Source organism: Pithys albifrons, chromosome 21 (assembly GCF_047495875.1).
Source record: "Pithys albifrons albifrons isolate INPA30051 chromosome 21, PitAlb_v1, whole genome shotgun sequence".
Classification (NCBI taxonomy): Eukaryota; Metazoa; Chordata; class Aves; order Passeriformes; family Thamnophilidae; genus Pithys; species Pithys albifrons.
This window is the reverse complement of record NC_092478.1, coordinates 4,814,513-4,837,651: the sequence shown is the minus strand read 5'-3', so window position 1 is coordinate 4,837,651 and position 23,139 is coordinate 4,814,513. Positions and strand designations below refer to the sequence as shown.

At 45.4% G+C, this 23,139-nt stretch overlaps 1 protein-coding gene across 1 annotated transcript; it reads right to left on the bottom strand.

Moving 5' to 3' along the window:
• Positions 1–415: 415 nt before the first annotated feature.
• On the bottom strand, positions 416–22,180 carry LOC139681526 (protein spinster homolog 3-like). Its single transcript, XM_071574963.1, has 12 exons — positions 21,958–22,180; positions 19,784–19,849; positions 19,212–19,348; positions 18,539–18,690; positions 17,644–17,710; positions 16,617–16,807; positions 14,454–14,606; positions 11,176–11,365; positions 9,460–9,525; positions 3,358–3,456; positions 998–1,209; positions 416–584 (listed from the first exon to the last, which is right to left on the bottom strand). The coding sequence occupies exons 1-11, from the start codon at positions 22,166–22,168 to the stop codon at positions 1,042–1,044; spliced, it is 1,500 nt and encodes a 499-aa protein (XP_071431064.1). The 5' UTR covers positions 22,169–22,180; the 3' UTR covers positions 416–584; positions 998–1,041.
• Positions 22,181–23,139: the final 959 nt, after the last annotated feature.

The window sequence follows — 23,139 nt, the reverse complement described above, 5'->3', positions numbered from 1 at the left end:
TGGAAACCACGTTGTGACAAACAATGAAATTTGGCCACACTGACCATGTTCCTGTTTGGTACCTGGCATGGTATTGAGACAACAGATACCACATTCCAAATCCTCTTCACTTTAGAGACAGGAGCTCAAATGGACAGTTATATTTAAGTGGTTTTACAGCTGCTTCTGTTCCCTCATGAGAGGAGATACTTACCCAAGGCCTCAGGATGTGCTGAAGAGCCCCAAACGATTAGAAAGAGGGCACTGATATCTTACATATAAAATGATCACAACCCTCCACTCTTGAATCTGACACTGACTTTGTGCTATCTATATTTTCCAAATTCTTCAGGCAAATCTCATCCTTCTGAGCACTCACAGGCCTCCCTCCCTAATCTCTATGAGCTGTTGTGCCTCACAGCCAAAAGCATCCAAAAAAGTCAGTGTGCAGGATTCTCTGCCATATGGAGGGATTGTGATTTGGCCTTTTCTCCAGCTGTATCTCATTAAACAAAAAGGAAAGAAAAAGGGGGGATGGTCTTTTCTTCTGTGCAAATCTTGTCCCAGAGTTCATCTTCCTCTGAGAGACAGTTCATTGCTGGTACCTGGAAAAGCGAGAGCAGAAGGAGGCTGTGAGAGTTCAGGTGACTGAGGATGTGTCCTGTCCAATTCAACAGCTTTACTTCAAGGATTTTACACTTTGAACATGACCTGCTTTTGGGGAAGGGGAGAAGTGCTGCAGAGAGCCAGGACTGGTTCTTCAGGGCTGAGAAAGGCCAAAGCAGAAGACCCTCCTGTTCTCTGCAGTCTGTCCTGGTGCTTTCCTCCAGGGACTGCAGCACTTTGCAGGTGTCACCAACAGCCCTCCCCTGGTCCTTGCGAGCTCTGTGGTCTGTTTTGCTCCATGTGGGAGGTTTATTTAATCTGATAATTTGCTGGGATTTTGCCTTTATCTTTTTTATGGAAACTACCATGGCATTACCACCACGCAGACATTGGTGAGTTCCAGATCCCATACCATGGCTGGTGTCCTACTGGAAAGCCACCGGACACACAGACCCCTCAGGGCCGTTCCGATTCTCTCCGATCCTCCTCGATGTACAGGGATGTCAGGAGGAAGAAGGCTCCTCCCAGCACGGCCACGAAGGCGCAGGCGGCGAAGCTGAGCTGGAGGCTGCGGAACTCGCGCTGGAAGGACGGAGCGCCCTGAGCCTGCAGGGCATGGGACACCTGCGGGGGAGCAGGACTGGGTTAGTCCGGACAACCGCCGTCCTGCCCCGGCTCACACGGACTGTCTGCAGGGAGCGCACTGGGAGGGATCCAACAGGCAGAGGGATGAGATTTGCTCCCCGGGTTCGCCGAGCTCATCACTCTGTACAACTACCTGATAGGGGGTTGTACCCAGGTGGGGGTCGGTCTCTTCTCTGAGGCAACCAACAGTAGGACAAGAGAGCACGGGCTTAAGCTCTGCCAGGAGAAGTTTAGGTTGGATATCAGGAAGAAATTCTTTACAGAGAGAGTGATCAGGCATTGGAATGGGCTGCCCAGAGAGGGGGTGGATTCTCCAACCCTGGAGGTTTTTAAGGTGAGACTGAATGTGGCACTGAGTGCCATGATCTGGTAATCAAAGTGAGGTTAGATCAAGGGTTGGACTTGATGATCTCAGAGTGTCTTCCAACCCAACTGATTCTATGATTCTATAAGCCCAGTGCCCAGCATGTCTGTACTGCACTGCCCTCCTGCTTCCAGCCATCAGGGAATTCCTTTATGCCTCCAGTGCCTCCAGTCACAGGAGTAGGAAATACGTTCCACCATGTCCCAGCCCATCCCAGACAGCCAGCACGGGCATTTGGCAATGACTTTTAGCATTTCTTGATGCTGTTCAATAACTTTATCCCTCCCTTACTGGCACCCAGTGGGTAAGAACAGGGGGTTGCAGCAATACAGGCACAGGCAGAAACACTCCTTAGAAAGGGGAGAGCTGGAAATTAATTACAGACAGTTTTGAGCCAAAAGGCATTTGAGGAGTCATGGAGTGACATTGTGAGGAACTGGGAGAAGTTGGCAGGCAGCTGCTTTTTTGCACTGGTGGGAGGATGACCTTGTAAAGGTTATAAATGATACATACATGAATTTTACTTCTGTAGACAGAAAGAGAAACTGCTTTCAAGAAACTCAGTAAGATTCAACACTCAAGGAACTTGAAATCTCTTCTTAGCATAAACAAAAAGATAACTGTTGAAAGCAGTCATTTTTATTCCCACATTTGTTCTGGATGGTTAGAATACTCTGTGATTTGAAATGCACAAATATGAGACTCTTCAACCTTTGCTGGGGTTTTTATGATTATTTATGACAGTTTAGGCAGATAAGAGAAAGATCAACTCTAAATGGGCACCCAGGGACTACAGCAAGCATAATGGCCACAGTACAAACGTAAGGCATTTAATTTTAAAATGCCTAGTGATAAAATCAGTGGAGTGCAGAGGGAAGAAAAACAGACTCTGAAAAAGACTATTCCCTGCCTCTTCAGCCAGATATTAAGCTAAAGGGTTGGCTGAGGCAGGTTAGGAAAAACAGCAGGACCCAAAAGCAGATTTGTGTTTAACCAACAGCAGTCAGGGGCAGAGTTGGTGTCTGAGCTCACAGAAACACTCCAGAAGGAATGAGGTGCTTATTGCACAGGATCCCATTTGGACACAGAGCACTTTTATTCCTGGTTTACTGTCTCTGTTCAGTGGGAAGTTGCAAGGTTGCCTGTGTTAATCTCATCTGGATAAACTTAGATCAGGTACATGTGGGAAGGACAGAGAAATCAGGACTCAGGGACTAAGGGAATCCAAGAGTAAGGTAATCTGAGACCAGAGCTTTAAAGGTCAAGTAGTATCTAAAGGCAACAATTGTATCTCTTTTGTTCTGATTTCCAAGAAACTCATCAACTAATTGCCAGATTTCAGACTTCTAGATTTGAACCAAGAGCCTTGAGTTTTCACACATTTGATTAATTTCCATGAAACTCCTCACAAACTTAGCAGAAAGTCCCTAAATCCAAGTTCAATACCCGTGACACTGTCTCTGCAAAAATGTGCATCTTCAAAAATACTTGAGTTTTCAAATTTAAAAACAGAACAGATTTCTACACACTGCAGGGAACAACTCACACCTCCAGGCCCAGGATTATATTCTACACCCCTGCAGTGTCACAGCACCAGGTGTTTCATGCAAGTGAAAATGTGTATGAAACATGTCCGTGTTCTGGAATCAATGTGAGCAATTTGTGGGTTTGGGCAGGGTAGTGCCTGCAGTTCTGTGAGTGTGTGTCTTAGTTTGTGGGAGTTGCAGCCCAAGGAAGGCTCAGCAGGCGGAGGGTTCACTTACAGCGCCGATGAGGTACGGGCTGCCCGCGTCCCCCAGCAGGTGGCTCAGCAGGATCTGCAGGGCAATGGCCGTGGACTGGCGGCTCGGGGGCACAACGTACTGCAACAGAACAGCCACACAGGGAGCTCAGCAGGGGCCACCGACTCGGGAACAGCCCACAGAGATTGATACATTCGCTTTTTGTATTTTATATTCAAGCACTGCGTACAAGTTTGGAGACAGAGAAGTTATTCTGGGAAAAAGAGTACATTGCATGTTTTGTTGAGGAAAAAACATTCAGGGAAGGGAGACAAGGGAGGGAGTGACAATTGTCTCTCAACCAACAGTAGGACAAGAGGGCATGGGCTTAAGCTCTGCCAGAGGAGGTTTAGGTTGGAGATCAGGAAGAAATTCTTTCCAGAGAGAGTAATTAGGCATTGGAATGGCCTGCCCAGGGAAGGGGTGGATTCTCCAACCCTGGAGGTTTTTAAGTGAGACTGGACGTAGCACTGAGTGCCATGATCTGGTAATCACAGCGGGGTTGGATTAAGGGTTGGACTTGATGATCTCAGAGGTCTCTTCCAGCCCAACTGATTCCCTGATTCTGTGACTCTATGAAGTCCCCTGCCTCCACACACAGCAGCCTGTGCAGACCCATTTGGCCACGCAGCCACCAAAGCCTCCAGCCAAGTCTCCCTTGCAGTCATAATGATCTGCTAACAAGGATTCAGCACTGACAGCCCTGAGGAGAGTCTCCTCTGCCCCATGGCAGCACTGCTGGGGCACTCTGGGGTGCCTGGAGCCTGAAGGAGCTGCCGTGGCAGTGAAGGGTGTCAGTGGGGCCATGCTGACCATGGGAAGACAGGGAGGGGACCCAGCCTGTGAGACCAGGAGGTGGCTGGTGGTGCTTTGGTGGCAATGTCTGTAACTGGAGATATCTGGATATCTACACCTTCACTTGTGAGTGCTCACAATTGAAATAACAAGTTGGAGAAGATGTGGTGCACATGTAGAACACAGCAAAACATCATGTAGATTAGAACTATTTTGTCAGATGAAATGTAGTAATTTGGGGGTAATAAGGGCTTTGTGCCTGTGTTCCTGAAGACTGTGCCTGAAGGAGTACAGCATGATTCTCTATAATTTGTGTCTCTCTCAATAATGCACTTACACAAAAAGCATTCACAGTCAGAATGAGACAGAAGCAATTTCAAACCTTCATACCTTTGTTTTCCAACCTCTTGCTCATAGCAGAGACAAAATGCTTAATATTCTCCCAGTCCTCTGTTCAACAACATGTTTTTGTTTTGAAACAGATCTAAACATCCCTAAGTGTGTCTCAAACACTAATTTATAAGGTGATTGGTGTTTTACCAGGAGACAAACTCAAGCTATATAACCTGTATACTGCCCCTATAGCTGCCTCCAAGGAAACATTAACATTCATGGCAAACTGGTTCCTACTCCCTCCAAAGTAGGTGTTTCTAACCACAGAGGGAATATTTATTTTTCACTGGGAATATTCAGATAGAGTGCTTCAATAATGATAAATATTAAACCAGGGATGTCTTGGACATCTCCTCAGAGTTACAGAGAACCTCTCTGATGCCATGGTACCATGACACTGCATCCAGTCCCAGGCCAGGAAGGGCAGAGTTGTGAGGGATTGGCTGCTCTGAAATCCCTGTCACTGGTGGGATGAAGAAACAGCCCAACAGCTCCTCCTCACTGAGGCCAAGGCAAACCAGCCTACACTGAGGGTGTGCAGTCTACCCACGTTGTGTTTTCTCTTGGAACATGCCTGGAGTACCAGATGAGCATCTGCACTTCGGGAACAGGCTCTTGTGCAAAGAGAGAGATAAAGAAACTACAGCAGAAAACTCTGAGCTTGGGAATCAGACCTGGCTATGACAGACTGCACAGGACTGGAGACTGTCAGCTCTTGGCTCTCCAAGGATATCGTGTCATCTGTCCTACACTCAGATTTCTTTTACAGGCTGTGTTTGAGAAATACTAATCAAATATTGTTCTGCATTCATTATACCCTGGGCATTGCAAGCATGAGAAAAGCTGAATGTGCTTTGTCTCTCCCAGTGCCCTGCACCACCTCCTTACCACATTTATTTAATAGCCCATATCTCTAACTGCAAGAGACAGATGGGACAAAGCTCTAACAAGAAAAACAGAAGCATGGGATGTTTCCTGTAGTTTGGAGGCTCACAAAAACTCTGCCTTTGGCGTTACTCAGGTTCTTCTGTACGATGGAAACCGCACACTGACTCACCCAGTGAATCCCACAAGGCAGTGTGGGATTCACTGGGAAAAAAAAGAAACAAAACACTTCCCCACAGGGGACTTTGAAGCAGCCACAGGGACTGCCCAGGCCCCACCCCATGGCAGTGATGTTGGTGACATCCTGCACACCCAGCCCAGAGGCCTGGACAGGCCATCAGGGTGCCCCAAACAGGTGCAGTTTGCAGCCCCTGCTGTGCTGTCTCTGGAGGTTTGAGAGACCCTCCTGCACACTCTGTCACAGCACTATCAGCTGAGAAATCAGATGGAACACACAGGCTGGGGAACACTCCTGCAGCTCCCAGGGCGCTTCCAAAGATGGGAACACGTTGGTTGCCTTCCCAAGCCCCATTTAGGCTCCCAGTTCCAGCATCTCCCACTCCATTAGCTGCCAAACCCCTGAAAGACACAGTCCCATCACCTCAGAGGTGACAAACATGTTTCATGAGGGCCCCTCCAGGTGCAGCCTCAGCCCCTGCCCACGTGCACATGAGCTCTGTGGTTGTACAGCTGATCCCTCTGTGTTTACACTGAGCAGGAGGCACAAAGGTGGCTCCATGCAGTGCATCTTGATGCACCAGCCACAAAGGAGAGCCCTTATCATTCAGGCAGCATCTTTCTCATCTTCAGCTCCACAGGTTGCAGGGTAAATGAATTTCTAGCTACATTGTCTGGCTAGTAGTGCCATGTGGGAAGAAAGAAAAGTCATTTTCATGGCAAAATGAGAACATGCATTAGCAAATCCAGCTACATTATCAAAACTCCTATCGGTTCATATGGGAAACAAGACAAAAAGAGAAATTACTGCTGCTATCTGTGGCACCCTTCAGTCACTGGAACAGCAGAAATGCACTGAACCTGTGGGGTTCCAGCAGCACAAAACCCAGCTCCCAAATAAGATTGCCACTAAATGAGCAGCTATCCACAAATTCAACTCAATTCCATCATTTCTCTGATAAAATGATTAGTAGCATTTAGAATTCAAGAGATCCAACCCAGAGCACACTCATGGTAATCCACTGACTGTCTGCTCCCAGGAGAACACACCACACAGAGCCCTGCTCTGCCAAATGTGTCACCTTCCCACTTGGTGCCAGTTGGTGAAATATTGCTGGTGCCTAAACCCAAAGTATTCTAAAATGAATGCAACCAAGGGGTGTTGGTCACCTGGGAGACAAGGACCTCCTTCTCTTCTGGATTTACCTGGCTCCAGGACATGGCAGTGGCACTCCCCACAGGCAGTAATGAGATGCAACATTCCCTGAGCAAGCTGAGACCTGAGTGATGGAACTGAACCAAATCCAGCTCCTTCCAGGCTTTGCAGTTTGAGTTCAGGAAGGAGCTGAAGGGATGAGCTGACAGTAACCATCTGCCTCACTTCCCTCATCACATATCACCAGTCCCTCACTCAGTGTCACCTGCCTCTTTAACAGGGACAGAGGACAGAATTAAAATGCAGATGAAGAAATTCAAAGTAAAGTAAACTGAGAAGCTGAAAGAAACCCTCAATGGTGCCACAACTGATGTAAAAAGAATGGTAATTGGAATAATACTTGGTTCTGGTGCAAACCCCCAGTGATTTCAAAATAAGCTGAAACAGGAACTAATAAAAGATGTCACTTTGGAGCAGTGGCAGTTTTTCTGCACCTGTTCCCTGTTGCAAGGCACCAGCTCTTTTCTTGTAGGATAATTGTTTCTGACCATTCTGTGAGAGCCAAAGGAGAAAAAAATCCTTTTGCTGCTGGCTGCGATTTTAAGCAGGAGCCAATTCACTAATGCTGACTGCATTATTTATTTTTTTATTAAAATTCCAGAGTGCAGAAAACTGACATGTAGAGAGCAGCACCGTGAAAGAGAACATAATGCACAGTCAGTGTCAGTAGGGCTTTGCTGAAGACCCATGAAATGTAAGTAGTTCCATTCCTTCATCTCAATCAGCATGTAAAGAAAGGCTCTTCAGCTCTAAAATACAAACATAGACAGGCTCCTGGCAAGGCAAGGTCACAGGAAGGAGAGCTCTGTGGTGCTGCACAGCTGGGCCCTTTGGTCACTACACGGGGCTCAGTGTTTGCAAATTACTGTCACATCCTTTACACAGAGGACTGTAATAGAGATACTTTTATCTCTGCTCAGCTTGTCTGGGTTTAGAGATGGTAGAGATACTAAGAAAGGTGTATCTGAGCAACTCAAACCATGGTGCCACCACTCTCAGGGGGAACTCTGGGCTCCTGACAGCCTTGGAGGCACCTTTGTTCCACAGGAGGCACAGCCTGCAAGGCTTCCTTGGGGTGCCAGACTCTTGGGAACTGCTATTGTGCATCAGTGCATGTTGTGCTACACATGAATGCCTTCAGTGTGGTTCTAAATGAAGAACTCATTATGACAGTGGGGTTTGCAGCAGGAATCTGCAAATGGCTCTGAGCTCCCTCAGAATGAAACACTTTCACATGGAATGGGAAATGCTCATGTGACTCTTGCCTGGGAAGAAACAGTCAGAGATGTCTGTTCTGCTGTGCCCTTAACTTGGTGCCTCATCTCCCTTGTCCTCATGGTTTACACCATTTCCCTCCTCTCAGTATCTTACCTGTACCACACTTGTCTCAACACTCCTTGTCTCTCAGGGGCTTCCTGCTTGAAATGTTTGGGTTACAGTCACACCATTGATCAGCACAGGGATCCCAAAGCAGAGTTTGGGGCTCTCTTGTGACCCAGCACTTTACTCTTCACAGAAGAGGACAGTGTCAATTTAAATGCTCTGTCTTATGCCCATAGGTAGCAACAAAATAATTGTCAATCATTTAATTAAGTCTGGCTTTGGTACTTAAATCAGCTTTCTGCAGTCTGATTACTAGATGTGAATAGTAGAGCATTTCCTTGCCTATTTTACTAATAAACCATATTCCACTTGTTCAAACTATGGATTTAATAAAGAAGTCACATGAACTACTTGATAAGGCTGTGATAATCTGTCTCATTCAGTGTTGATAACAATATCTGTCCCAGGTTTTACATGGACACTGATTAGTGACTGTGGAGCTTCAGCACAAATGAAAGATTGCCAAATATTTCCTTTGAGTAAAAACTCAAGTGTGTTAAATATTACTACCTAAAAACCTTTGAAATGATAAAAAGAACAAGCTGCTCATTGAGACCCAGACTAACTGTGCCACAAGATGTGTGCTTTTCATAGGACTCCTTTCTAAAGAAATTACTGCTGGCAGAATCCACATGAAATCCTGCACTGCTCTTCCTTGGGCTTGTGGTGTCCTGGAATTCCATCACTGCTGGCCTGGCACTTTGGCTCTGCAGCCCCAAGTGTGAATTGGACTTGCAAGTGCTGGAATTCATCTGCATTGTATTCTGGATTAAGGGAACTTGTTAACAGTTCACAGACTATTGACTTTCCCTCATTTGGATCATGTTTTCAAACCTTTGCAGCACAAATAGAAAACCTGATTATAGACATAAAATCATCCTGTTTCTGGTGCAGAGCATTTCCTGGCAGACATCCAGCAACAGAGCTGTGCAGAAACCAAACTGCTCTGGGCACAGGCAGCACTGGAGAGTTCCATGTGCATGAACTGCACCCAGGCCAGAACATCTTTCTGGGCTTTCAGTGAGTGGGATGGCAGCACCACCACACCTGGATTGCCACTGGCATCCTTGCCCAGCAGCTCAGTGACAGTGACTCCATCCCTAAGGTGAGCAGGGGACCAATAAGGGCATTGTTGGTAGGAGGTCATTCATCTCTTCCCAGAAGATTCAGGGTTAGGAACAATATTGTGTTGAGAAAAAAATGTGAAATAAAGAAACAGGTTCATGAACACTTACCAGCAGTATGTCTGTCACAACAGCCCAGTTCACAGATAAAAACAGTTCTCCAAATGCAATAAAAATCTGCAAAAGAGAAGAAATCAGTGACCATACACAGTGCATTGCCCTCCTTTGGTGTGAGGATGAAGGCAGGCTCACTGACTGTGCTTTTGAGTGTTGCACATACCCAGCTACTTATAGATTAAAGCACCTCTGTCTGTGCTCACAAACACCAATTTCATCTTAAAAGTGGGGAAGGGCTGACACTTTAAATATAACAAGATGCAAATCCAACAGTTAGAGCAGCAGGCTCTGAAGGCTTCCAAACTGTTCCAAGGTACCATCAGTGGATGACTCCCTGCCTTTATACACAAATGAGAGATTGGTCTATCTCCCTTATAGGGATCTTGTGATGCTTAGCACTTTTAAAGGGTCATTTCCAGTTTTCCTTTCTCTTCATGCTTTTTCCAAGTTATTTAGTGCAACCTGGGATGGTGGGAGATGGCCCTGCCCATGGCAGGGGGGGTGGAATGAGATGAGTTTAAGGTCCCATCCAATCCAAATCATTCTATGACTCTAATAAGAGGTACATTTTGGCAATTCAAATCCAATATATTGGTTCACTCATCTAACACAGACTGGTAAATTATACTGTTGTTCTCCACTTTAATGACAAAAAAACCCAAAACTGAAGAACAAACTCAGAGAGGGACCATGTGGGAGCTTGAGAAGCAGGAAAAGAAAATGGCTAATTCCTGTGGCACTCAGATCTCCACTCCTGAATCCAAAAATAATCTTCAATTTCACAGTTTGCTTTGTGTACACACACTCAGACATGCAGATCCATTTGTTTATCTCTTGGTGTAAAGGTGTTTTTCCACAGGAATACACATTCCTGAGGAGTCAAAAAGGAAAATGTCTTTGAACAAGTGTTATTCTTAGAAGCAAAAACCTGCAAAAGTACCCTTTTGGAGAGAACTGTTGATTACTGTAATTAACTTTACTTCGATTTTCTTATTTATGTTAATCATGGTGATTTTGGCTGTGGAGTCACAGGAAAAATCCTTGGAGTCTTTCCCTGGCTGTTACCAGATTATAGTTGAAATAAGGTTTGCATTCAGATCCCTCTCCCAGGGATTTTTTGGAACTATTCATCATTCCTGGTAGGCTTCTGTTTTTTCCTTTGCTGAGAACAGAATTTAAGTGATTTATACTTCTGTTTGCTGTGCCAAAAGCTTGACTTTGAAGACCAGCTGGTAATCTGGGACTTTGAAGGTGATGGCTAAATTATTCTTAGCAAGAACTGTGTGTGTTGTACAGTCCCAACTACACCAATCTTTAAGTATTCAGAAAGCAAAAATAAATAAGAATACTAAATTAGCCACGTAGCATTAATAATTAACATAAGATTGAGACTTGTTTTAACTACATTTTTGGATAAGGGACAAGCTCCATGGAGCTAATTACATAGGCTTAGTGTTCTCCCCAGTGTGGGCACTCTGAGGCCCAGCTTGTGCTCTGCCTGCCCTTTGTCCTGGCACAAGGAATGCCCAGTGTGGATCCCACAGGCAGCACTGGAGCCCATTCCCTTTGCTTACCTGGCCACTTTGTCACAAGTCACTGAAACCTCCTAAAAGGCTGCAGAGAACTCTGCAAAACCCATCCCTTGCCTCCTCCTCTCCCTTCCCGTTCTCCTGGGGATGCCAAAAGACATTTTTGCTAATTTTCACTTACAAAGGTGGAAAGGATGTTTGTCTGGGCCACCATCAGGGCTGTGTAGAGGCACAGGGCAGAGATGAACATGCTGGTGGCACAGATCAGAGGATCAGCTGTATTGTAGACCTTCCTTAATCTTCTTGCAGCTTCTGCCCCAGCAATGACACCCAAGATTCCTGTTCCGATGGTGATGCCTCCGAATATTAGGCTGGTGACAAAGCAAAGGATTCAGCTGAGCACAGCACTGCAGAAAAATCAGGGGTGTAGCTTATACCTGTAGTGCCAGAGGAATCTTTAATGGGGAACTTGAATTTCATTCTGCTTGATGTAACCCTCCCACTCCTACATGGATGCAGTCCCAGCCTCAGTGGAAGGTGTGTGACCCGTGCAGCAGGAATTTCCCATGTACAGAGCAGGTGTGATGCACCCAGGCTCAGGGAGGGCCCTGCTCAGTAGGACCTGGCTTGGCCATGGAGTTATTCAGTCATCCTGGTTACCCTGTGAACCAATCTACTCAGTCATCCCTGAAACACAGATGGAGTAACTTTGCATCACAATCTGCTGTTTTGGAAGGGATCCTAGCACTGGCATGATACACATCTAAATTATAACCCTCTGGTTAGCACAGCTGAGGTGAGTCACTTCTCTGACTCTGCAAAACACCTACCACTTCCCAGAAGAGTTCAAAGAACACTAAATAGTTGACTATGCCAGATCCATGTAGCATTTCCTGAACACAGAATATCCAGCACCTTTCAGCTTTGTGTGTCTGCAAATGCAAATGTGTTCTTTAGGAATCACAAGTTCATGTTTTAAAAGAATGTGCCTGGATAGCTCAGAAGATTCAGCTTCCAAAGGGACTTCATATGAGCTTTTCTCTCTGTCCCCAATGAGACCCCAAAGACAAAGCAAATCTCTTGCAACAAGACCAATGATGCCACTGATTGTTTAATGCATCATAATTCTCTGGAGGCAAATGGGGACAGGACCAATGTATTCTGAGCACAAGTGCTCCTGAATATTTCAGACTGCTACATGGTAAGTTCTGTGCATTTTCCTGAGCTGTCTGTCACTGCAAAGCACAGTAACCAGCTGGGATAGGATCTGCTTCTTTAAACTACAGTGCATCCACTTCTTGTTTTCTTTCTGGTTGATTAGGAAGAACTGAATTATTCTGCAAGAAAAAAAGTATTGCTATGCAAGACAACAAACTTTTAGCATATTTGTGCTCTGCCTGCAAGTTCTTCAGGATTCTGATTCATCACTCACTACAGCTTGATAGTGACAGTAGAGATTGTCACCAGGCAGAATAACTGTCTTAGACATTTGCTCAGGAGAGGCAAGTTCCAAGGTGACATTAGCTGATCGAAGTATTTGTGGAATTGTGTTTAGAATAACTCATCTCTTGTAAACTGCAGTCGAAATAAACCTGCAGCTGGAATAAAAGAGAACAGCCAAAACCAAATCCAAGCACAGTTCAGTTGACTGGAAGAAGGAAAGTACAGAAGCCTAGTCCCAGGGAAAGGCTTCTGTGGGATCTTTTAGAGTCTGAGAATGTTCACTTGTCTGTCTGATCTGTTCGAAAGTGTCTGCACAAAGACCTCAACAAAACCCTCTTACTGCCTATTTATCTCCCTTGAAGGGCCTGAGACCTGAGTCAGCTGTGGTGCCGTTTGAGTTTGTGTTCCAGGGAGTCAAGTGACACAGCCCTGCTCCTTAAACAAAGCCACAGGGGAAAGTGTCCTTAAAGTATCCCTGGACAGGTTCAGGAACGTGCAGCTCAGTTCCTGCAGCACCAGCAGCTCCAGGTCTGACACAGCTGTTTATATTCTGTTTCTTTACATCCCTCTGGAATAACAGTCTAAAACCAGCCTTATGCTGCTTCTGGCATGACATGAGCTTATGCCAAGGTTATTTTTAAAGCATCCTGTAAGAAGCAGTACTTGAGGTTAAACTATCAGGTGCTCCCTCTCACTTCCCTGCAGACCATGTCTGCTCCAGCAACACTGCTGTGGAATGATAATTCAGAAGTGGATTAGAAAACAAACCAGAGGCCAACACCTTCAGTTTAACAAAGGAAGTATTTAAACTGTATCTCTGAACAGAAACAGACAAACAGCTTAAACTGTTCAGCTTCCCTCCTCTGCCTGCCCCAATCCAGCCTCCTGTGCTCACTCCCTTCTCAGTATTGTTCACTAAGGAATAATGAGCCACTGGTGGTACCCATGGAATTGCATTTTTCATTGAAGGATTTGGGGATGAATATTAAATCCATCTGGTTATGCTACAACTTGGAAATCACTTTTGAGCTCACTCAGCTATTCCATTGCAGACAAGCAGGAGAGCCCCGTTAGCAGAGGACACTCTGTGTGGTTACTGCTTTTCCCTTTAATGGTCTTGACCTAGAAAGGCAATGTAGGAAGCACTAAGTTCTCTCAATTCCATCATGAAGGCAGAGACTGAAACCAGATTTGGGATACCCCCTGGAGAAAGGGGCTCTGGTATGGAGCCACTGGTAGGGAGTCAGTCCCAGTGCTCACTGTGGCTGAGGGTGGCTGTGAAGGCTCAAGGGGAGCTCTGAATACATTTTTGTGTTCTGGAGAACACACTGTGAGGGGAAACTTCTCTTCCTAGCTGGGGAAAAATGATCTACAAAAAGTTCTGTTCTGATTAATTCAAAGTCCTCTACTATTGTAAATTCTTCTTCCCATCCAACATTTGATACTTATTCATGGGTCTTGACTGGTCTGACTGTGCTCTGTAAGCAGAGCTCTGCTGGAAGGTCCTCACAAGACCAAGTGCTCCTGGTTTGATGCCATGGTATGATACTGGATCAAAATCATCAAGCTTTCTTCATGCTGGGAGCCTCCGTGATCTGGCTAACAGGGCAGGGATTTTAACACCAGACTGACAAGAAGATGAGGAGAAAGTCATCAAAACACAGGATTTAAAGATATTTAAATGGGTGTTTCAGTAGCTTGGGGTGCACAGCCTTTTGTCAAAGGAAATTTTGCTAGAGCTGTTCCTTTTTTCTCCCCCTCAGGTGTTCCTTTTACTGCTTCTTCCCACTTTACTTAAACAGGGCTGGCAGCATCTTTGCAGTTAACTGAGTGATTATAAACAAACAGACAAACAACTAGAAGTGTCTCAGCATACCTGGGAGCAATTTAGTCTAACACTGACACCCCATTGCCTTGATATGAAGTGTTCAGTCACATCCTGCCTTCCCCCTTTGCAATCAGGCTGTGCTTTAGTGCTGTGCAGTGTTTCCAAGGGGTTTCACAGTCACAGCTCACCTGTTGGATGAGTTGCACGACTCTTGGAGGCACGGGGGGACACTGCCCTGGGCAAGCTGAGCCCTGTGCAGGAACACGGGTACCCACATCCCCAGGGCTCCAGTGACAAAGGCCATGGCAGTGAGACCCAGCGAGGACCACACAAAACTACAGCTGAAAGTCAAAAGAAAACAAAGGAGAGAAATTAGAAAGAATGGGGTGTGAGAGGAAAGGGAAAGCCTACCTGCAATACCCAGGACTTCAAGCAATAACAGAACAATTCATTCAGACATCTTATAATCCAAATCCACTCCCCTGAATATCTGAACTCTGATCAGGCTTTATTATGAAAGTCAACAATAAAGTACTAATTAGAGCAAAGGCCATGACCCACTGATTCCATGTTAAACCCTGGTCTCCTGCAGATTTCACTGCCAACTTCTGCTGAAACAATTGCTGTGAATTTCTTGATAGCAGAAGTACAACAATGGAGAGTGGGCAAGAATTTAATGGATTAGTAGCTAAAGGAAAGTGTTCTATGTGCAAGTCTAAATGCCTCAGGATGGTTTTGTTTCTGTAACCAGTATATAAATGAGAGTAATGTCTGGGTCTTTCAAACAGTGAACATGCAGTGACTGTAGCACTCCTTAACTCTGAGTGGGTAAAATTACACTGTCAGTCTGCACAGTGAGTTTTCAGACAAAAACTGTCTAACCCTTGTCTTCTCCTTGCCCTATTCCAGGAGAAAATGGACTTTTTGCTTGTCTCTTTAATTTGGGAAAAAGTCCCCTTGAGGTCAATAGGGAGGTATGAAATTTTGAGACTAAAGTGCTGCAAATGACCAAGTGAAACCAGAGATTTGTTAAGAGCTGAACCCACTTCTCCATCTTCTAAAGAAAAAGGACTTAGACTTGATCAAAAGTGGAACCACCTCGTTTTTTGGCAGTGTGACTTTTATACTTTGGAAAACAATTGCTAAAGGAAAAGAAAATTAAAATATTTTGTTACAACATTGCTGGAACATCTTTGTAGGAAAGAAACTGGTGATAGCCTACTTGTTGAAATGTCAGAAAGGTTCATTTTTGGTTCAGGAAAATTCATTTTTCATTCACTCCAGACTGTACTGCCTACAAATTGTGATCCAACAAACTGGATCTCTGGTGTAATGGCTTTTCTGGATGCAAACAGGATGCAAAACTAATTGTCAACTACAGAACTCTGATTCTCTTCGAGAAGAACACTCTGAAGATGGACAAGGTCCTGGGAAAGCAAGTGTTTATGGCAAAGACCTGGATGGGGAAGCAGCCCCGGCAGTGCCGAGCCGGGTCTGGCGCAGCTGCACAGCGGCACCTGCTGTTCCCAGCCCGGCTCCAGCTCTGCTGTTCCCATCCCGGTTCCAGCTCCTCCCGTCCTATCCCGGCTCCAGCCCTGCTGTTCCCATCCCGGGTCCAGCTCTGCTGTTCCCATCCCGGCTCCAGCTCTGCTGTTCCCATCTCAGCTCCAGCCCTGCTGTTCCCATCCCAGTTCCCATCCTGGCTCCAGCTCCTGCCCCTGTCCTGGTGAGGGCTGGCCCCGGTCGAGTGCAGGGTCACAAGAGCGAGAAACTCTCTGCAGTCCGTATTTTACTTCATCCTGCAGGTCAGCTGGTGTTCTCTTTGATGTTTTCGTGGTTAAAAGGTGTGTCGGCCACAGCTCAGCTGGTCAAAGCACAGGGGCAACTGCTTTATAAACCACGTTAGGGTCCCACATTCTGAATTATGGTGTCAAAGGCAGGGCAGGCTCCCAAATACCCTACAGAGACTGCCTGAGACGTGCTGTTTAACCTTCCCTGGGCACTAAGAACTACAGGCAAATTTACCCTTGCAAATAGTTCACTTTAACCAATCCAGCTTACCCTGTGGGCTAAAGCAAGAGGGGAGGGGAAGCTTGGTAGGAAGGAGAGCTGGATTTAAATAGGAGCACGCTGCCATCATGGCTTTGCCTCCTTCCCTTTCCTCAGAATGAGAGAATAGAAGAAGCAAAGAAATGTAAGAGTGGAATAAAAATTTTTAGTAAGGGTGTCAAATCATCTTGCAAACAGTGTGAGACACAAGGAGTGGAGAAGGATTCCATGGACAGATTTCTTGTGATGGAGTGGTCACTCCTCAGTGTAGCAAACACTTGTTGCTCAAACAACTTACTTACTTCTTGGCAAGTGATCCAACATCTTGACACCAAGTAGTCTTGGCAGTGCTGTGTACACCTGGTTTCTCATGTGCTCCTTGTCTTGTGCCAGAGATGCTCAGTGCTCTGTGTCTTGCTGTCCTTCTCTGGATCCTGTGAGGGACCAGAAGAACCAGGAGAACCAGTGCTAGGCCTCCCATGCAAGGAGTTACCTGTAGACACAAGGCTGGTTAGATCTTACGGTGAAAACTCCACAGAAATTCAAATTTTGTTAGAACCACATATCAGAAACTTGCAGGTATGTTCACAAGTAGATGTGTGCTGGCTTAAGTCACATTTATAAAGAAGAGGAGTGACTTTGGTGATTTGTGGTGACTTTGGAGGAAGGATGGTGTATCCTCCCTCCCCATCATACAGAGTCATGATTGCTCCCTCTGATTTAGAAGAAAAATATGTGAAGAAAAAAACTGTACTATAGTGCTCTGGCCACAGACACAAGAATCACTGATGAAGTCACCAGTGTTACCTGAACAACACAGTAAATATTCTGCCCCACTCACCTGCATATGCTGATTTATTTTGAATATAAGGCATAAAAGGATCTCACAAAGTGCCTCCAAAGCACTGGATGCTCAGTGTGGAGAGATATTATGATGACATGACCAGAACAGAAGGGGTTATTTTCTCGAAACCTTCAAATAATAGAAGTTGTTCCTAACAGCACTACAGAAAACTGGTGCTACCAGTATGATAATTTTACCCTCAGACTCCTCTGTTTGAGGAGGTCTCCATGCAGTGACAAGCATTCCAAACGTGTCCTCAGGTAAGAGGAACATCAGCACCTGCCATGGCTGCTGTCGAGTTTCACCTCCCAGAACCAGGCAGAACTCTGCCACTGTCCTGCAGGAGGAGTTCTCTCAAACACCATGTTCATGACCAGTCAGACAGCAGGAAGTCCTTCCACTGCTCCCCCCTTTGAACATAACAAATGTAAGGAATCCAAACCCCAGTGATGACTCTGTTACAGTGAATGAAAGGAGTGACTCACCCTGAATGCCCAGTGCCAGTCCCCTGTGCTTTTTGCCATGCCAGCTGCCAGCATATAACCACAACCACTGTGAGCAACAGAGCAATAATCAGTAAGCACCAATGAACTCTGGATAGCTGAAATGACACGTCTTAATGAGAGCACAAAGGACTGTTCTGTCAGAGTTCTCAAAAGGGATAAACAGAAGGAACCCTCATGGTCTGTGCTAGTTTACTTGCCAGTCTTGAGAATGTCCCACATTCCCCTTGGAATCCATATTCTTTAGAATGACACTGCAAACCCAGATCAAACAGCCCATAAAGTGGTTTATTACTGACTCCTTTCTGTGCTAGCCACAGGAATGATGTCCTGGGGGAATTTCTTTAGCTTTAATCTGCCTTCTGGGCCCAGCCTTGGCTGCCTGCTCCAGTACAGAGTATGTCTCTAACCCACTTGAAAAGCCCATCTCCTCTTTTTCAGGCACAATGTGAATTAGACTAAAAGAGGAGAAGGAAGTACCAGTCCTTCCTTGGGAGACATTTAGTGGAGGATTCTTGCAAAATTTGTCAAATAAACAAACATCTAAAAACTTTTGTCCTCCAAAATCCAGAAATACATTACATACCCTCATGTACATATTTATTTTAGAATTTATTCAATATTTTAATCAAAACCAGAGTTTAGATTCTCACCCAATATGGTGGGGGGAAAAAAGTGATTTTTTTCTTCAAGGTAAGTACAGAAATAAACCTAATCAGCTCTATTCAAACTTGTTAAGGAAGTGACAAATCCCTTTGCAAGAGCCAGGGCAGATACACATCAAAATATATCTAATTGAGGTTCAGGTTGTATTGAATTACAGGTGTGGTCAGACAGAGTTTCAAAAGGCCAGTCAATTACTGGCAAGAAAACCAACCTTCCCACTGGAATGAAGATGTAGAAGACAGATAACACTGTGGTCCTTTTGCCTTCCTCGAACAGGTCTGCAATGATGGTGGGTGCTATTGTGGAGTAACTGGCTGTGCCAATGCCAACCAGCCCTCGGGAAAGGACGAATATCCTGTAATACTGCAGGGGAAAGGCATATTACAATTCCAAACAGTCCATGCAAGAAAGAAAGCTCACTGTTACAGAGGGGTGTTTTAGTGCATCAAATTTACCAGAGGAAATCAGAGTTGAACTTTCTTTTGCATGTTTCTGCATTCCCTCCACTCACACCTGCTTCCCTCATACCCTACTCTGGGCTCTGTCCTGCACAGTTTCTCTGAGTGACACCCAGAGGGAATTTCAGGATAGGGTGGGTGGAATACATGCTTGCCCAACAAGCTGCCCCACTGTATGGTCCCAAACAACAAACATTCAGGACAAAAACAAGATCCCATCAATTGCAGCAGCGTTGTGAGGGCTTTCCACTGCTAGGCTGGACTCCAGCACCCCATCAATCATCCCTGCATGGAATACATTTAGTTCAGGCTTGGGGAGTGAGTGCCCACTGCTGCTTTTCCAGATGTGATTGGAGAAGGACCATACCAAGCCCTGCAAGATGTATGCAGGTTATTCTCCTGGTACCCTCTGAAACAGCGACCTACCGGCTCCGTGATGAACGAGCTGCCCAAGGTGACCCCAGACCAGAAGCACAGCCCAGCAATCAGGATGGTCTTCCTGTTGTATCGGTCTCCCAGGTACCCAAAGATGGGGGCAGCCAGCATGTAACACAAGGTGAACACTGAAAAACCAAGAACCAGCAAAGACAACATTGGTCTAATGGTTTTTATCACATGTGCTGCTTATCCCTCAGGTAATCAGGCTGATTTTAGGGCAGAGGTTAAGGGCAGGCTGAGTTTGCAGAACTAGGTGGGGGATTGATATTTGAAATAAGATAAAAGTGGATTCAAAATACCTCTACAACAATAAAATGTGTGTGACTCACTCAGGTTCTGTATTTCTTGAGAAATCCTTTATCTTTTGTGATACTGTGGGATTTTGGCAGGACTCTGGTGTGACTTCATGTTGCATTACAGCCAGGCTGCCCACAAGTGGAAGTGAGCAATACCACACACAAGGAGGAACAAGAAGAACTGAGTAGCTGGACTGTGTTTTAGGAGCAGACCATAGAGAGACAAGGCAGAGTGAACTCTCTGAACTGAAGAGATTTCATTACCTGTTTGCAGCAGACCTGTCTTCCCATCGCTAAGCCCAAAATATTTCTGTATATCCAACAGGATTCCTGCAACAGAGACAGACAGAGAATTAAAAATTCTTGTCACTAAAGATAAAATTAATGTTCTTCCACTGTATAGCTCTTATGAGAATCAGTTTATCCACTATGTCTACCCCAACTGTTCTGTTTGTTTTTCACCATTAGTGCATAGTTTAGGTTCAAAGTTGGACGCAATGTAGCACGAAACAGTGGCAAAGTTTGGCACCTCATGGGTGTTCAGAGAAAAAGGTAATTTTTATCTGCACATCCTGCCAAGGCTAACACAAGACTTGAGCTGAATCAGCTTCATCTCAAACTGACTGTCACACTGAGCACCATTAAATTGTTACTCCCTCCACACAACTGAAATAACTGACCTGAGCAGTTATTGGCAAATTACAAAGCATTGAATTGAACAGCTTGAAGCAGGGGGAGAGATCAGAGGGGAAAGGTCTGCATGATCACTGGTTTTAACAACTGAAGACTCAATTCCAGCAGACAATTTAGTGGAAGAGCTTGTTTTCTGTGTGAAGATTGATGTAAACTCTGTCAAAGCCTCTGAGCAGAACTGCCCGGAAACCACAACCTCGTAACCGCCACCAGGCTATTTCTAATCAGATCCTCACACCTCCCCTCCTTCCCTTTCCTGTTCACTTGGATCCAACACCACGGGCACACATGGACAGCCAGACTCGAAAGGACTGGTGCAAGAATTCTGCAGGGACACTGAATTCCAGCAGATGAACAGTGTATTGCTGGGCATAACCTGCAGTTTATGGCTGTCCCCCCATGGCCAGGAGGTCACAGAACTATCTAAAAACTGGTTTAGTCATCTAATGTAATTAAAGGAGATGTTTCAAAGGCCTGGGCATTGTCCCCACCTCTGCTCTTGAAGGTGCCTCACTCACAAGAGCATGTTGGGAAAATTTTCAGCTCTTAGCACATACAAAGAGTAGTTCAAAGCTTGGACTAAGCCAAATGGCTGCTGGCACTTAAACCTTGCAAGTGCACACCCTCCTCTCATCCCAGGTCTCACCTGAAGGTCTTTCAATCTATTCCTGCTTGCTTTCTTCCCACTTACTGGTGTGGTTAAGAAGTACTGAAAATAAAAAAGCTCAAACTCCTAAACCCACTACCATTGTGAAAGATATTGACTGGATGTCTTCAATTTCTGAGTGGTCTAAAGCAGTAAAATAACTACTTTGTGTACTGTTACTGGGTATTAATTCCAAATTTAACAATCCATCCTTTGGAGTTTTTCAAGGTTTTTAAATATTTCTGATTTCCAGGTCACTCAGAAGTAAAATAAAGCAATCTCACAAGGCTTTCCTCCTATTTTCTAAGTCAGATCCTTGGCAGCATGATAGATCCTTAGGAGTGATGCTAAACAGAATTATTTACCAGAGAAAAACCCATAGATTTCCCACTAGTTTACTAGAAAAAAACTCTTTGTTGTTCATTGCTGGGGTTAAAAAAAAAAAGAGATACAAAAAACACATTATGGAGGAAGGATATTACTTTTTAGACAACAAGTTGTACATATGCTGGGGGATGCTTAGGGAAGTGGATCCCTGTTCTCTTTACACAATCTTGTCTCCCTTTGTTGCAGAAGGCACATGGGTTGCTGCAGCTCATGAGGAAGTTAAGAAAGCCAAAAGTTAACATGACATAGTTATCTTTCAGTGGCACAAAGATAACAGAGCTTTTGAACTTTTAGTGGAGGGAATGGCCTTGGTGTTCCTCAGACAGAGGAATGCCATATGGTATCTACAAGATCCAAAGGAGGCCTGGGAAACTGCTCTGTACAGTAAAGGGAAGTTCCTTGGTCAACTCTCTGTAGAATCCAGACACAAAAATAGACCAGTTGCTCTGCTTGCAAGAGACATACATTTTAAAATATTATCTGATTTTTATAAGCATTCCATTAATATTAATAACAGATACATCATTCCTAGGTGCTTCCAGGTTTGTAATTGGAAGCTCCATTGAGAGTAGGATCAACAGGCTAAGGCTGCTGAGTGAGGAAAAATAAGAAGACATAAAACATATCCTTACTTTAGAAACATATCTAGAGTAAGTAGAGCTGTTGAGAACTTGAATTTCTCTTTCCTTAGAGGAAGAAAATAGGCTCTCACCTGGCACAATGCACCAATCCATGAAATTTATTAAATTCCCAAAGCACAGCACGGCAACTACCAGGCAATTCCTCCTTGCTGGGCTGTTCCTTGGCACAGCAGGCACAGCTGGACATTGAGTCCCACCTGCAGCAGCAGCTCCAGAGCTCCGTGCCTGCAGCAGTGGCTGGAGCTGCAGGGCCATGTCCTGGTGTGCACAGGGGGGCTCCATGTCTGCCTCCCCCAGCAGAGAGGGTGAAGTGTTCCCTCAGTGCTCCGTGCTGGGCTGGGAGGAACTTCAATCACTACGGTCATTTCCGGCCCCCAAAGCTGCACTGAGCTGCTCCCTGCAGACAGGAGAGCTGACACAGCTGGGGGCCTGTGCTTTGCAGAAGGACTCGAGTGCAGTGCCTTGAAGACAAGGGAAAGTAAATGTCAACAAAAGCAAAGTAATCTCTTGTGCACCTGAGAAATAAAAGTGCACAAGTCTGCAGTGATCTCACAGAAACTGCACGTGCAAAAATAACAATAATCCTTGTTGAGTCCTCAGTGAGTTGACAGAGCTAAAAATAGTCTTTCTAGAGAAGGGAGAGAAAGAAAGAAAGAAAGGGAAGCTCGTTTGCTAGAGCAGGCACCTGGTTTTTGACTTGAGTCCTCCTTTACCACAGACTTCTTGTGTGACTCTGGACAAGTCATTTGCTTTCCCTGCACCTCCACAACCCCTGGACTTTAAAACAGGGCTTTGTGGTCTTGTCCCTGCCACCTGCCCAGTGCCCACTCCCTGTTAACACCCATGTGCTTTGCACTGCCCAGATCAGCCCTCAGAACAGAAACCTTCCCAGTAAGCTCCTGAATTTTTGGATCAATCAGCAGCAAACTCATACCCCAGACTATGTCCTGGGTTTGGTGCTTTTAGGGGGCAACACCAAACAAAACCAACTAACCAATAACCCAGAATGCTCCAGTAGGCAGAGAAAGGGAGATGGAAACCAACACTCTTCCTCACCCCTGCTGGAACTGTGCACATCCCACAGTTCTGAATTGTGCCAAGGGATTTTTTCCCCATTCTTGCCCAGAAAACAACTCCAAAGGGAGAACAGAGGGCACAGGAAGGCATTGCTGTCCTTTTGGTGCATGTAAGAACCTCTATTTGCTGTCTCTTCTGGTCACTCACATTTGTTAAAGTGTTCAGTGACATGTCTT

Excerpts from the sequence above, each read along its gene's own strand:
- LOC139681526 (XM_071574963.1), bottom strand. The coding sequence starts at position 22,168 with ATGGAGCCCCCCTGTGCACACCAGGACATGGCCCTGCAGCTCCAGCCA. Across the intron at positions 16,808-17,643 it reads ACTGGCACTGGGCATTCAGG|GTAACTCCTTGCATGGGAGG; the intron begins GTGAGTCACTCC and ends TTGTGTCTACAG. Across the intron at positions 3,457-9,459 it reads TTGTGACAGACATACTGCTG|TACGTTGTGCCCCCGAGCCG; the intron begins GTAAGTGTTCAT and ends GTTCTGTTGCAG.